General features: G+C 39.6%; 1 protein-coding gene across 2 annotated transcripts; it reads right to left on the reverse strand.

Annotated features, from left to right (window-relative positions):
- Positions 1-1,254: 1,254 nt before the first annotated feature.
- Positions 1,255-7,096, reverse strand: LOC112247104 (cysteine dioxygenase type 1). Of its 2 annotated transcripts, XM_024415772.2 has the most exons (5): positions 6,826-7,096; positions 5,123-5,200; positions 4,389-4,552; positions 3,893-4,062; positions 1,255-2,243 (listed from the first exon to the last, which is right to left on the reverse strand). In XM_024415772.2, the coding sequence occupies exons 1-5, from the start codon at positions 6,993-6,995 to the stop codon at positions 2,214-2,216; spliced, it is 612 nt and encodes a 203-aa protein (XP_024271540.1). In that variant the 5' UTR covers positions 6,996-7,096; the 3' UTR covers positions 1,255-2,213. The 2 variants fall into 2 exon arrangements, with proteins under 2 accessions (XP_024271540.1, XP_024271541.1); XM_024415773.2 differs by lacking the exon at positions 5,123-5,200 and having other exon boundaries at positions 6,826-7,089.
- Positions 7,097-16,585: the final 9,489 nt, after the last annotated feature.

Here is a 16,585-nt window from a genome sequence, read left to right on the forward strand (position 1 = left end):
TGAGGCCCTTCATCTACTTCCCCAGAGTCAGAGTCTCGTGCTAGTAGATACCACGCTAGTTAGAATGGTCTCGCGAAACTACCTCTAACTTCCTTCATACTGTATGCAGAGACATAAGACTTCAGCCACCCAAGTCATAGACTGTTCTCTCTGCCCTGAACAGCTTCTACCCACAAGCCATAAGACTGCTAAATAATTAGTCTGGATAGCTATTGGTTAACAATTTAACTATCTGCATGGACCCTTTTTGCAATAACTTGTTTGACTCTTAAGCTGTGGTGAGGGGCACAACTTTCACTCAGGACCGGAGGGATCCGCTCCACATTCTGAAAATGCACCCCCCCGTTTTATCATTGGAATGTGACACAAAACAAGGCAATGGTGTGCTTTAGGACCATGTGGATGCCTCCAATTAGGTTAGGCTGTTTGGAGTGTTTATCTGACTAAAAAAACAAAATAGATGCCCCCCCCACCACCAAAGTTGCGCCCCTAGCTGCGGTTACTGTTAACAGTAAAATTGATCAGAAATAGCTAACAACGCGTCATTGGAACACAGGAGTGATTGTTGCTGATAATGGGCCTCTGTACGCCTATGTAGATATTCCATAAGAAATCTGCCGTTTCCAGCTACAATAGTTACTTACAATACAATGTCTACACTGTATTTGACTAATTTTATGTTATTTTAATGGACAAGACATTAGCTTTTCTTTCAAAAACGTGAGTAACCCCAAACTTTTGAATGGTAGCGTATGGGGTTTTTTGTGCTATTTTTATGTACCATTTCCTGATTTTTGAAAGGCAGCAACCATTTGTATCTTTTTGTTTGTGAATTCTTTGCCTTTTCCCACAGTGGAGGTTGACAGAGGAATATTACCTCATTTTTATACTCTAATGAAGGGCATAATACCGAAAGGGCAGAACACCTTAAACTGAGTTTAACTTAAAAATGTAGAATTTTAAGATGCAGATTCACTTTTGTTTGATTTTATTTTGGAGAATCTTAAGGTGTGCCAATCATTTTGACACCTTTGAGAGAAAAAACGTATTACTTAAACAATATCTCTTTCTCTGAGCAAACAATATAGCTCAGGACTGTATTTGTATTTTCTAGTCTTTTTTGCTTATCTTTATCAAGGGTGCCAATAATTATGGATGTGACTGTATGGACAGTAAGCAGCAAGTACTGTCAAAAACATTTTGTTCGTGTGAGAGTTTTCTAATATGTTGATTAAAAACACACACAACAGTATCTCATGATTTAAAATATTTAATGGTCAGTCAAAGCAAGGCTTATCATTCACAATATCTTATACTGTATTTTTCATTTTAACTGACAATGCTATCTAAATTAATCTACATTTTTTAAAACATGCAAAATCCTGAGGAAAAAGTGAGTGCCTTGTTCTTCTGAACATTGTTTTTATTATAATCCAACTGCGACAGAAGTCCAGAAAATCCTTGACAAGTCTCGTACCGAGGTTAAAACAATGAAACACATTCAAGAGTGACACTGAAATAGCAAATGCCAATTAACACCCCTTCTCATCCCAAAAAGCAAAACACTCTGGAAATATCAATGACAGGGATCACATTTTCAAATTATACATGTATGTTACCTTTATTTAACCAGGCAAGTCAGTTAAGAACAAATTGTTATTTTCAATGATGGCCTGGGAACAGGTGGGTTAACTGCCTGTTCAGGGGCAGAACGACAGATTTGTACCATGTCAGCTCGGGGATTTGAACTTGCAACCTTTTGGTTACCAGTCCAACACTCTAACCACTAGGCTACCCTGCTGCCCCATAAAAGCTTTCCATTTCCCTAATGTAAATTGCCACTAATTTAACTGCACAGAAAAATGTTACATCACCATTTTGACAAGTGTTAATTAAGACAATTTTTTGTAAAAATCAATAACTTCAATAAAAGTGTAAAACTGTTGATGACATTCCTTGATGTAATAGACAACCTATTTCTACTCATACAACACACTTCAACCATATGCCGTAACAGTACAAAAGTGTCGTTACACAGGTCACACTTCCTGTTGCTGCAGAATCATTTTCATTCGGTAGCAAACTGGCTCAAATTAAGATCCCCTAAATATATATATATATATATCTATCTATGAATTTTACTGATTTGCAGATTCACGTTGACTCTATTTGACAACACTATCATTCCAAGCGCTATTGTTTTCTTCTGCACCTCAGTTGTTTTCTTGTGAGACTGTAGTTTCCTGTAAAATATAAAATGTTCAGTGAGTTAGGCCATAGCACGAAGCATGATGATACGGACCACAACAGAAGTATGAGAGGAATGCACCATTAATATTCAAAACCTGTATTGGCCATATGAGAAACTTCAGATCACTCAAACACAAAAACAAATCATTGAGAGGAGCAGTGTTGAGGTCCATACTCTTATCTTATCCAACATACTAGCAGTGTTGTAATATGCAGGCCAGAAGTGGCTTGGTCAAGATAAACTTTAGCAATTTGCGGATTTTAGATAAGCTCCCTGTTGTTGACAAAGCAGCCAGCCAGTCTGAACATTACATGCAGGCTTCCACATGCTCAATAGATTAAAAGCTATAGCTGTGTGGAACACAGTCTCCCAGGTACACATCTATCAGCCTGTGGGAACAGATTCCTTGAATTAAAAACAAACACAAAATGGAAGCTTACACGCTTAAAAAAATACAGTAAATGCATTTTAAAATACTAAGGGCTTCACTGAATTGCTGATTGCACTGGGGTGGAAATGACTTGCAGACTTCCTGCGTAATTAAACATCTGTAAACAATTTGGAAGGAAAAGTGAAAGTAGCCTAAGAGGAAGGATGTGTGATCAGGCAACAGCACAGTTAAAGTAGCCATGTGTGAGCAGGCAACATGACAGTTAAAGTAGCCTAAGAGTAAGGATGTGTGAGCAGGCAACATGACAGTTAAAGTAGCCGAAGAGTAAGGATGTGTGTAGCCTAGGAGAAAGGATGTGTGAGCAGGCAACATGACAGGTACTCTATACAGAATGTAAAGAGCTCACAGACCAGGGTTGTCCTCCTTAGAGGTCACCAATCATGAACTTTCAGCACACTCAGTCAAGTTAAACAATAGCCAACTTTACAACAATGCTTATAGTTAATGAAGGTCCAGACACCAAGTTTACAGCTTTCAAAACATGTTTGTGTTCTAAAATTAACTGTTAAGATAAGCTGCCAGTAAATTTCACTATTTGTTCAAAGATATCCCTGAGTGATTCAAGGGACAATAACGAATGTCCCATTGTTTCAATTAAGTTCAAATGAAACATAATGTCTGATGGTAGACCTACTCTGTGGACTTTCAACAGCAAGCCGTTTGAACCATATCAAATAGTTTATGGCACCTTTCACCACATTTATTGTCATGTATCTTGAGCTGGAGGCAGAACTGAGCGATTCCCACAAGATGAAGCAGCTGCAAAGTCAAAAGTGGCGATATTGTAAAAATTCATGTAAAAACCAAAATGAGCTTTTTGGTCTTAATTTAAGGTTAGGTATTAGGGTTAGCCGTGTGGTTAAGTTTAGGGTTAAGGTAAGGGTTAGGTTTAAAATCATAATTTATGACTTGTGGCAGCATCAGCTATTGACCACTATGCATAGCTGCCTTCAGGGCAAGATTCATGACAATAAATGCCAACCTGCCCTTTCACCAATACATTCACAACTTGTATCAATCTCCACTGGCTTGGGTGATAAACTTATGCTCTTAGGTAAACAAAAGTTGTAAAACTTCAGTGATTGGAAGTAATATCTATTAACACTTAATAAACCAATGTTTAGATAATGATATGATGGCTATAATGAGCTTGGGTAAGAACGTTGCTTAATTTAAGAAAGAATGCTTACAGATTGAGTCCTCTTTCCAAATTTGCTCCAGAACGTCATCTTGACAGTGTTCTTGTGTCCTGTGCGCTCGTCAAAAGTCTGGCAGGTGTCAAAGGGGGGACTGTACAGGTGCAAACTGACCGAACCTTCGGTGTGACTGTCGTTCTCTACTCTGTGCAACCCAAGGGAATCTAAAACCGACACACACCACACATCTATGATAAGGCAACAGAAGGTAAAACATTCAAATATCACACAGCTGTTAGTTCCGCTAACGGTAATTAAACCGAACACAACACATACGAGTCATACAGTATCCATTAAGAATTTGTATAATATGTAACATGTACAACAAGTTTTCAGATAATCAAATACTTGAAAGTAAAGATATTCACTTGTAGGAGGATGTTTATAAAGATATACATGCATATTATGTGTGTAAATAATATGAATAAATGCCTCCTTATGTTGTCTGACACACAATGTTGAGGAAATACTAAACTGCCTTGAATCTTACCATTGATGTAGGCACACTGGTTTTCTTTCAGAATTCTCTGAGATTTCTGAACCATGTCACCAACATCCTGTGTTTTGTTCTTGGGCCATTCAAACAACGTCTCCTTCAGTTCGCCTTGCAGCATCTTCATGAAACAGTGGGAGTCTGTGTGGTCATGGATACTGCTGCAAGTGGTGAAAAACAGACACTCTTAGAATGTTCCAGAACAGTGTTACATGGGGCTCAGCCTTAGTACCTATGGTTATGTGTCTGTACAGGTTCATTTGTTCTAAAATAGTCCTGTTTAAGGACACATTTTCTGCCTTGTGTTAAATGTTATATATCATGTGGTCTACTGACATACAGTATAACTTCACCTCTCAAACTACATTAGCTACAATCTGGTATTATGTACCTTTCTCTCTGCCTCAAGCAATGTAAGGTGACCAATTGTCAATATCTGACTGTTTCAAAGGGGCAAATTATTACCTAAATGTATTTATCTTTGTAAAACATACATAACGTTGACTTTAACAAGAACCTTGGACTCTGGAGCATGTTTTTTCATTTCAGTAGAACAACATACTGATGTTTTACCTGACAAGTCACATAACACATTGTAATTACACTGGTTCTGCCAATACTATTTGAAACTGACGATATACACTCTTATAGAAATAGCACCGGAATAAGTATGAGGGCTTTCAATGGATCAGATCAAATAACTTTCAACATTGTTTGCAAAAATGTCTAACCTGCCCTGACCCTCTCCCCAACAGAGTAAAATGAGGTTGAACTTTCCGTTCCCTTCATCCACCAGGTTCCTTGTGTACCTGGAACACACACACAACACAGAGGTGCAGGTTAGAACAAAAATAGAGTTTACCCATTCAATTATTGGCAGCATTAATAGCATTTTTGCTTATGTTTACTATTACGTTAGTCAGCACGTGTCCAACATTGTGGGGTGTACGTCGACTGATCCTTTTAGAAGGTAGTACATCCGATGCCTTTGTTATAGCTACACTGAAATGTAGGACAATGAATCATATGGTATAGCCACAAAGTGATTTGCAACTACCCCAATACCGTACATGCAAATTATCTGGCATAAATACTTACACTAATGCCAGAATAAAGACCAGAGGAAAAGGGTTTGGACAGATGGATTGCAATGGATTTTGTTCTTAGTGGTGTGACTCATTCAGAAAACTTTCAAATGATGTTTTAGCTCAAAACTAACTGAAACGTTTTACCCACCAATTTCCGTAGTTCCCAAATTCACCACACAGTGATTCAGGCTATTGATAGAGCCCGTTCGTTAGTGATTGACCTAAATAAATGTAGTAGGAGTACTGTTAATATAGAGATCCTTTCAAACAACCTACTATGGCCCAGATCATGTCTCTGCTTAAATTACAGCAGTCACGTTTTTGGGTGCATTGAAAATCAGTGATTTTGTAGCATCTGCAAGGTCCAGTGTGTGATCATAACACAAACGCACAGCACGTCCTCAAAGCAACCAGTGGAGATCTGTCTCTAATTCTGATATGCGGACGGGTTTCCATCCTCCATTTACCCCCACAAGAATCAAAACATTTTTAAGTTGATGGCGCATGTCGGGAAAAACTGTGGATATGGCATTTTCTTTTTATTGAAGCAAACAATGAAACTCACTTTGAAAGTCTCATTCTGTTGTCAACATCTTAAAATGTAACTTTTTTAAAAAGATTTAAAAGTTAGCACAGGCATGCTAGGCTATATTTTATAAATATTTAATATATTGCTCAGACTATTTTACAAAGCAAAAGTTTAATATAATCTGTTATGCAGTTAAAGAGTCTAAATGTAGGCTATATTAACAATATAATATTATTAACAGTGAATAATTGCAAATATGAGAGACATCCCACTGCCATTGAATCCTCTGAAGCATACACACACACATATATACACACACACACTGAGGTCTAAATCACAGAAGGACTGGCTCGTGGTAATGGCTGGAGCAGAATCGGTGGAATGGTATTAAATAAATCAAGCATATTGTTCCCGTGTGTTTGATGCCATTCCATTCTTCCGTTTCAGCCATTATTATGAGCCGTCCTTCCCTCAGCAGCCTCCACTGGTCTTATATATATATATATATATATGAGGTCTACATTTAATGTTGCCTGCTGATCACTCATGCTACACCTTTCATGTTAAAGTTTACACCATATAGCCACCTTTGTGGGAAATAGTAATGTTATTCCCATAAAGCTTGTTCATATTTGAACTCATAACAAGTTCACCCTTTTTCATAAATGGTACAGTCCAACAAAAGTTGGCCCCAAAAAGAAGAGGGACACTATAAAACTAGGCTACTTTAAAACAGGTCTACTCAACACCAATATAGTAGGTATAATTGTAATAATAATTTCAAAATAGAAATGAACATAATTCAAATATTGTTTACCTGGTCGGGTCAAACATTGCAAATTTCTTCCACTCCTGTGGATTGCTGTCATATGCCTCCATTATTTGTTGCACCTCCTCCACATTGATTTTGTCACTTTCAAAGAGTTTATGCAGCAATTTGATCAGGTCATCGAGACTTTTTGGTGTCATCACTTCGGTTTTCTCCATGGTTAAGTGCGTAATGGTTCTTGAAAACGCACTTTCCAACTAACGAAGTAGCCTCGTTTTATAGCGTCCCTCTTCTTTTTGGGGCCAATGTTTGTTGGACTGTACCATTTATGAAAAAGGGTTAACTTATTATGAGTTCAAATATGAACAAGCTTTATGGGAATAACATCACTATTTCCCATAAAGGACGTGTCCTCAATTGTAAATAATAGCAGGGATTTTATTTATAAGATCAATTTAAGGTTGAGGTGTTATAATATTCTTAATTATTTACCCCCACATCAAGTAACGTTACTTGGACCAATCCTAGTTTGGGCTGCAGTTGATAATTAACAAAACCTCTTCCTTTCCAGGATGATTTTTGCTTTGACAATCTACAATAACCCCCTTTGAACCTTTTAATGAGTCGGGTCTCAGGAATTGAGTCAACAATGGAGAGCGAGAGAAGAGAGAGCAGAGTTTTAGTAACAACAAAACATGATATCACTTGTGAGATAATTCAATTAAGAGTTGAATTTAAAGCATAATTACATGTTTTCATAAATAATGTAATCACTTTGTAATACAAATTTTAATTTAGTTTTGTTAGCATTGTTTGTAAAATAAGGAGAATATGCCTATTTATATCTGATCATAGGCAATTGTTTTGTCTAGAACCACTCAAGCTTTTCATATATCATCTGTGAGAGCAACAACTGCCCATTTTGAGCTCACATCCAGTCATTTAAATGCAATATTATGGCTGTTGGGAGGTGAACCACACTGATGAGTAACCCTGCCTGGGTCCTGAAGAGTTGCGTTAGCTCCCCCAAGCAAATGTCTAAGCTATAGTTTAGCGGGTTAACACAATCCTGTGGCGCATTGTAGACCACTCAGTCCCATTGGTACCTTTTCTTATATTGTCAGTTTTTCAGAGTAGGATGTCAAATGGGGTTACGTGTAACGTGATGGTGTGGTAACTGGAATTGAACCATGCACAGGCGATCGATGACTAACGTGTCTGAAACGTTACTTACCAGAGCTATTGCCAATGCTTAGCTCGCGTCTTGCACAGTCGCAGCACTCGGTGACCTGGGTTCAATATCCGTCATTCAGAGAAAGAGTTTTAATTGAGATAAATTAATAGGCAGGGGCATTATTCCTGTTGTTGAATATATAGGGTTATATGATATTTTAGCTTTTTGTTAACGTGTGTCTTTATTTATTACCTTAGTTTAACCACAGGGACCGAAGGGACGAGGTTTTTGTGGAGCGATGGGTAACGATGCTTCGTGGGTGTCAATTGTTGATGTGTGCAGAGGGTCCCTGGTTCGAGCCCTGGTATGGGCGAGGGTACAGACTACTGTTACATTAGGCTATATCGTTTTATCACCCGCTGCTATACTTCCTGCACATATTCACAGGATCATTCAAAAAGTAACACGTAGTCGTCAAATCCTGTGCGCTAAAGTCAAGACACCATGTGAAGTTAAACCATGTTTATGGATGCAATTTCCCACCACAAACTTATAAATTAGTCAGCCAGGGTGTAATTTGTTCCCAATTTATGGAAAGGAAGTGGGACGATTGTCTTCCTTGACATGCTGCCAAATATAAGGGTATCAGGCCTGTATCCATGGTGATGTGATGTACACCATAAACTGGCATATACACCTGATCTCATAGATAGCAACATTTAGGTCTAATGAGGATATATCTTCGTCAAAATATATGGAACTAATAACTTCTTCCTATCATTTTTATGTTTGTAAGGTAAAAAAAATGTATATATCGTAAATATCAAGATTGAATTTCATGATGAGCAGTTTTGGCCAGGCATCATGACCAATTTAATTTCTACACACTTTGGACATACAGATGTTGCGTTCCAATGCAATTTATGTTCATTCTCGTTTTATCAAAATCATTGGACTCTTGCGCCACCTAGGGCCTTAACCCAGGTGGAACGTAATGTCCAAAATGGAAAATGATGGCGCGAGGAGAGAAGTGTGGAAGTAGACTACTCAGAAGATTGCCGTTTCCAATTGATCAGGTAAATGGGAGTAATGGGGATGTCATTCTCCCACATAGCTATTTCACTACTTTACTAAATGAAACGATTGGACCAAATGGGAAATGGTGACACCATTACATGTTATGGATTAGCATGGCCTCAAACACTAGACGTAACATAGTAAATGTATGTATATGACACTCAAATTAGTCTCGAAGAGTTTCTAAACCCAGAGGACTGACATCGCGAGCCTTCTGGTAACGTTTGCGAAACAGACCAGGCTGGGATTTGGGGTTTGAGAAGAATGCGAGAAGTGAAAAATTCTTCCTTAGTTGTTCATTTTCTCGAAATTTAAAGGCACAACCAAGATTTGAGCCAATGTCTTAAGTAGCTGAACATGTTATTACTTCAATCTCGTGAAGGTGACAAACTGACATATTTTCATTTTCGTCAAAAACAACTTTATATCGAAGGAGTGCCTTTGATTTGACTGCCTGCACATGCGCAGTTCGACCGTTACACCCGATTAATCAATCAAATGTATTTATAAAGCCCTTCTTACATCAGCTGATGTCACAAAGTGCTGTACAGAAACACAGCCTAAAACCCCAAACAGCAAGCAATGTAGGTGTAGAAGCACGGTGGCGGCTAGGAAAAACTACCTAGAAAGGCCGGAACCTAGGAAGAAACCGAGAGGGGATCCAGGCTATGAGGGGTGGCCACTCCTCTCCTGTCTGTGCCAGGTGGAGATTATAACAGAACATGGCCAAGATGTTCAAATGTTCATAGACGACCAGTAGGGTCAACTAATAATAAGTGGTTGTTGAGAGTGCAGAGGGCGCAACAGGTCAGCACCTCAGAAGTAAATGTCAGTTGGCTTTTCATAGCCGATCATTCAGAGTATCTCTACCGCTCTTGCTGTCTCTAGAGAGTTGAAAACAGAAAGTCTGGGACAAGGTAGCACATCCGGTGAACAGGTCAGGGTTCCATAGCCGCAGGCAGAACAGTTGAAACTGGAGCAGCAGCACGACCAGGTGGACTGGGGACAGCAAGGAGTCATCAGGCCAGGTAGTCCCAAGGCATGGTCCTAGGGCTCAGGTTCTCAGAGAGAAAGAAAGAAAATTAGAGAGAGCATACTTAAATTCACACAGGACACCAGATAAGACAGGAGAAATACTCCAGATATAACAGACTGACCCTAGCCCCCTGACACATAAACTATTGCAGCTTAAATACTGGAGGCTGAGATAGGAGGTGTCGGGAGACACTGTGGCCCCATTCGACGATACCCCAGGACAGGGCCAAACAGGTAGGATATAACCCCACTCACTTTGCCAAAGCACAGCCCACACACCACTAGAGGGATATCTTCAACCACCAACTTACCATCCTGAGACAAGGCCGAGGATAGCCCACAAAGATCTCCCCAACGGCACGAACCCAAGGGGGGTGCCAACCTGGACAGAAAGATCATGTCAGTGACTCCACCCACTCAAGTGATGCACCCCTCCTAGAGACGGCATGGAAGAGCACCAGTAAGCCAGTGACTCAGCCCCTGTAAAAGGGTTTGAGGCAGAGAATCCCAGTGGAGAGAGGGGAACCTTCAGACAGAGACAGCAAGGGCGGTTTGTTGCTCCAGTGCCTTTCCGTTCACCTTCACACTCCTGGGCCAGACTACACTCAATCATAGGACCTACTGAAGAGATGAGTCTTCAATAAAGACTTAAAGGTCGAGACCAAGTCTGCGTATCTCACATGGGTAGGCAGATCATTCCATAAAAATGTAGCTCTATAGGGGAAAGCCCTGCCTCCAGCTGTTTGCTTAGAAATTCTAGGGATAGTAAGGAGGCCTGCATCTTGTGACCGTAGCGTACGTGTAGGTATGTACGGCAGGACCAAATCGGAAAGATAGGTAGGAGCAAGCCCATGTAATGCTTTGTAGGTTAGCAGTAAAACCTTGAAATCAGCCCTAGCCAACAGGAAGCCAGTGTGTAATATGATCTAATTTTTGGTTCTAGTCAAGATTCTAGCAGCCGTGTTTAGCACTAACTTTATTTAGTGCTTTATCCGGGTAGCCGGAAAGTAGAGCATTGCAGTAGTCTAACCTAGAAGTGACAAAAGCATGGATGAGTTTTTCTGCATCATTTCTGGACAGAAAGTTTCAGATTTTTGCAATGTTACGTAGATGGAAAAAAGTTGTCCTTGAAACAGTCTTGATATGTTTATCAAAAGAGAGATCAGGGTCCAGAGTAAAGCCGAGGTCCTTCACAGTTTTATTTGAGACGACTGTAGGACCACTCAAGATTAATTGTCAGATTCAACAGAAGATCTCTTTGTTTCTTGGGACCTAGAACTAGCATCTCTGTTTTGTCCGAGTTTTAGAAAATTTGCCGCCATCCACTTCCTTATGTCTGAAACACATGCTTCCAGGGAGGGCAATTTTGGGGCTTCACCATGTTTCATTGACATTTACAGCTGTGTGTCGTCCGTATAGCAGTGAAAGTTAACATTATGTTTCCGAATGACATCACCAAGAGGTAAAATACATGGTGAAAACAATATTGGTACTAAAACAGAGCCTTGAGGAACACTGAAATTTACAGTTGATTTGTCAGAGGACAAACCATCTACAGAGACAAACTGATATCGATGAAGTCTTTCTAGGCATGAGCTTAGCTAGCTAACGTTGCCATGACATCACTAACAAGTGTGATCAGGGATTTCTATTCGAGAAGTAGTTTTAGCCTATCCTCTTACTATAATGTCTTTGCTAGTATGATATGCTACGTTTAGTATGGTTTCATAAGACAGAAGTTTACTTAAGCCAAAAACAAAAGGAGGGAGGTTGGGAATATAACGTGAATGTCTAGCAACCCAAAGGTTGCATGTTCAAATCACATAAAACTTGAGCATTTTAGCAACTGTTTACAATGTTTTAGATACTTTGCATGTTAGTAACCCTTCCCCTAATCAACACACTTAAGTCATTTAGCAGACACTCTTATCATTTACATTTCACAGACACTTCTATCCAGAGCGACAGCATAAATGTTCATACTTATTTCCCACATACTCGCCCCCGTATGAATCTAACCCACAAACCTGGCGTTGCAAGCGCCATGCTCTACCAACAAAACGTAACTCAACAGCTTTTACATCACTTGCAGTGTTTGGAGTAACCGGTTTGCTATAGTGCAAAATGTTTAGCTATTGTATGCCACTAATGAGTACACCGCTGATGACTCCCAATTCACTCAAAAGAGAGAGAAAGGGAGAGAGCGTGGGATAACTGACCCTTGACCCCCCAACCATGGGGGAGCTCAATCCGAAAGGGGGAGATTCTCAATTGGGCAAAAGTCCGTACTCTCTTTGAATCCTCCGTCCTCCTCTCCCACGTGACCCAGAAACCGATAAGTGGTTGTCATATGTAGGAGTGTATCAATTAGTTAATAACCAGTTGAGCTGACAGACATTTTGCACGCTATGAGTTTAGTCATCAATCTAGCAAGAGGACAATATTTTATTAATGTAGTAATGGGCTTCCCTTCTATAGACAAGGGGAGAAGGGCTATGTAAAGTGCTCAATTTTGTCATTCTGAGAATATGCAAAGTGTCTGACTCCCATAGAAAACAAATGTTTGACTTCCACACAAAATGACTTCTTTACTTATTTTGGGTTTAAGGACGTGTGTAGGTCACATTTTTTATCGTAGTATTTAGATCCGTCTGCGCAAGACAAATTCAGCGATTGCTTTGCTATGTCTGTGCCGGAAAGAAGTCAAGCTAAATAAATGTTTTTCTTTAGGTAACGTTGTAGTGAAGTTATATAAATGGATGTAACTATTTGCACATCATTACAACACTGTATATAGCCATAATATTACATTTGAAATGTCTCTTTTCAAATGGTACTTTTGTGAGTGTAATGTTTACTGTACATTTTTTATTGTTTATTATTTATTTCACTTGCTTTGGCAATGTCAACATATGTTTCCAATGCCAATAAATCTCTTTGAATTGAATTGAATAGTAATGATACAGCTGACCACCAGAGAGAGGCAAATTGACTTCTATTCGACAGAGGATGTTGACATGATCGTAGGGAGGTCTGGATGGCTGTCTTCTAAAATGGTGGGAAATCAATAAAATAAGTAATGTAATTATATACATATTTTTTAAAGTAATTCTAGTGCCCAATTTCGGGGACTGTCAGCTTAAGAGGTTTTAATAGGCGAACTGAGGAGTTTGCTCATCTCCTCGATAGCCTCCTCCAGCTGAGGATACTCATGTGTATCCTACCAGCTCACAACGGCGTTTTGAAATCCGCCACACCTCCTTTGAATCAACTGTTGTTTCCTCAGAGGAGAAAAGCATGCACATGTTAAAATATAAGTAGCATATAGTTTTTAATCTATACATCTTGCACAAACACTTAACACATTTCTTTTGGGATTCCTCCTATGAAGAAGGCTGCCGACACACTGAAGAAGGCTGCAAAGCCGAATTGTCTGTGTACGCTATCTCTTATGAAGTGAAAAATCATTTAAAAAATGAAGTAGGCTTTATGCAGACCCATAACACCTTGTTGCTTATCGGGATCCCTCCTCTGTAAACGTCATCTGCCTGATGTGAGTGGAGAAGGAGGAACTTATTTCATTTTCACAAGTGCATTCATTTCCACATTTCCTCACCTACTCTCCTCGATAACCTTTGACCTTTTTAAAAGGAGGAGAGGACAGAGAGGATGCGATGAGTCGAAGTAAACCAATTAAGAATCTCCCATTGTCTGGCCTGAGGAGTCGCCAGGCAGCCCAGCCCCCTATGGTTGAGACGGGCTACCCTAAAGGCCATGGCTCCCCCGGCCTCGTTTAGACTCATCTCTGACATCTGCTGGTTCATCTGGTGGGAATACACAGAGAGGAATGAGTTTAAAGCATCAAGGAAAGTCACTGGGAGACACCTATCCAGATCTTTTCAGATTTCAAAGTACTTAATATTTAGGGGGAGTATGGATGACATTGTCAGATCAGACCTACTGCTTTCATGGACTATATGCAACTCATACACTTGTCCATGTCCATAAGTCATTCTTCAAATATTTTATTTTTAATGTTACTATCTTGTACTTTAATCAGAAAACGTATTCCTTGGAAAAACCCTAAAATAGTCTCCAGTCTGCCATAGAAAGAGATGGTGAGACCCTCCATACACCGTCCAATTATCATATTTTCTTTATATTTCCATTTTCAGCCCACACAGTTGCTCAAGCATTTTTCAGTTCATAAAAACCTCCCTCTGTAAGGGCTCTTTGATCCAAAATCAACCCCTTACCTCAAACCGTGCACACTTCTTGATGCCCACTCAACACACCCATATGTAAGCAAAGTGATTGTGCCTTTCTGATTGGCAAAGAAAGAGTTTCCACCAACTTGCTTAAACTATCTAGTGGTTTCAGATTTAGGAGGGGGCCTCTCCAGTTTTCTCAGGTCTGTTTAAAACAGGGATGAGAAACTGACACAACCAGCATGGCTGTGTAACAGACACATCTCAAGATTGGTAAATCACCCTTTACTGGTTCTAACAGCCGATCAATCAGCTTGCTGCCAGCCAGTGGCCATATTAGCATGTACAGTACCTGTCAAGAGTTTGGACACACCTACTCATTCAAGGGTTTTTCTTTATTTTTACTATTTTGTACATTGTAGAATAATAGTGAAGACATCAACACTATGAAAAAACTTATATGGAATCATGCAGTAACAAAAAAAGTCTTAAACAAATCAAAATATATTTAATTTTTTAGATTCTTCATAGGAGCCACCTGGAATGCTATTCCAACAGTCTTGAAGGAGTTCCCGCATATGCTGAGCACTTTTTGGCTGCTTTTCCTTTACTCTGCGGTCCAACTCATCCCAAACCATTACAATTGGGTTGAGGTCGGGTGATTGTGGAGGCCAGGTCACCTGATGCAGCACTCCAACACTCTCCTTCTTGGTCAAATAGCCCTTCCACCGCCTGGAGGTGTGTTTTGGGTCATTGTCCTGTTGAAAAACAAATGATAGTCCCACTAAGCGCAAACCAGATGGGATGGTGTATCGCTACAGAATGGTGTGGTAGCCATGCTGGTTGTGTGCCTTGAATTCTAAATTAATCATTGACCGTGTCACAAGCAAAGCATCCCCACACCATCACAATTCTTCACAGTGGGAACTACACATGCTGGGATCATCCGTTCACCTACTCTGCGTCTCACAAAGACATGACGGTTGGAACCAAAAATCTCAAATTTGGACTCATCAGACCAACGTACAGATTTCCACCGGTCTAATGTCCATTGCTCGTGTTTCTTGACCCAAGAAAGTCTATTCTGCTTATTGGTGTCCTTTAGTACTGGTTTCTTTGCAGCAATTTGACCATGAAGCTACAGGTAGCCTAGTGGTTATAGTGTCGGGCCAGTAACCGAAAGGTTGCTAGATTGAATCCTGGGCTGACAATGTAAAAATATGTTGTTCTGCCCCTGAACAAGGCAGTTAACCCACTGTTCCTAGGCTGCCATTGTTAATAAGAATTTGTTCTTAACCGACTTACCTAGTTAAATAAAAATAAATGAAGGCCTGATTCACACAGTCTCCTCTGAACAGTTGATGCTGAGATGTGTCTGTTACTTGAATTCTGTGAAGCAATTATTTGGGGTGCAGTTACCTCAAATGAACTTATCCTCTGCAGCAAAGGCAACTCTGGGTCTTCCTTTCCTGTGGCGGTCTTCATGAGAGCCAGTTTCATCATAGCGCTTGATGGTTTTTGTGACTGCACTTGAAGAAAAAGTTCTTGAAATTTTACTCATTGACTGACGTTCATGTCTTAAAGTAATGATGGACTGTTGTTTTTCATTGCTTATCTGAGCTGTTCTTGCCATAATATGGACTTGGTCTTTTACCAAATAGGGCTATCTTCTGTATACCTCCCCTACCTTGTCACAACACAACTGAATGCTCAAACTCATTAAGAAGGAATGAAATTCCACAAATGTCCTTTTAACAAGGCACACCTGTTAATTGAAATGCATTCCAGGTGACTATCTCATGAAGCTGGTTGAGAGAATGCCAAGAGTGTGCAAAGCTGTCATCAAGGCAAAGGGTGGCTACTTTTAAGAATCTCAAATATAAAATATATTTAGATTTCTTTAACACTTTTTTGGTTACTACATGATTCCATTATTTTATAGTTTTGATGTCTTCACTTTTATTCTACAATGTAGAAAATAGTAAACATTTAGAAAAACCCTTGAATGAGTAGTTGTGTCCAAACTTTTGACTGCTTACTATATATATATATATATATATATATATATAACTTTTTTTGTTAAACAAACTCTGTCTGCCGACTCTTAGCAAACTTTTGGAAATAAATGGTGTTTGACCAGATGTAATGCTATTTCTCTGTAAATAAATAAACAACAGACTTTCAGCATGCTTATAGAGAAGGGCACTCAACATGTACTGCACTGACACAAATTACTGATGATTGCTTTAAAGAAGTTGATAATTGTCACCCCCTGATCTGTTTCACCTGTCTTTGTGATTGTCTCCACCCCCCC

This window comes from Oncorhynchus tshawytscha, linkage group LG04, assembly GCF_018296145.1.
Source record: "Oncorhynchus tshawytscha isolate Ot180627B linkage group LG04, Otsh_v2.0, whole genome shotgun sequence".
Lineage (NCBI taxonomy): Eukaryota > Metazoa > Chordata > Actinopteri > Salmoniformes > Salmonidae > Oncorhynchus > Oncorhynchus tshawytscha.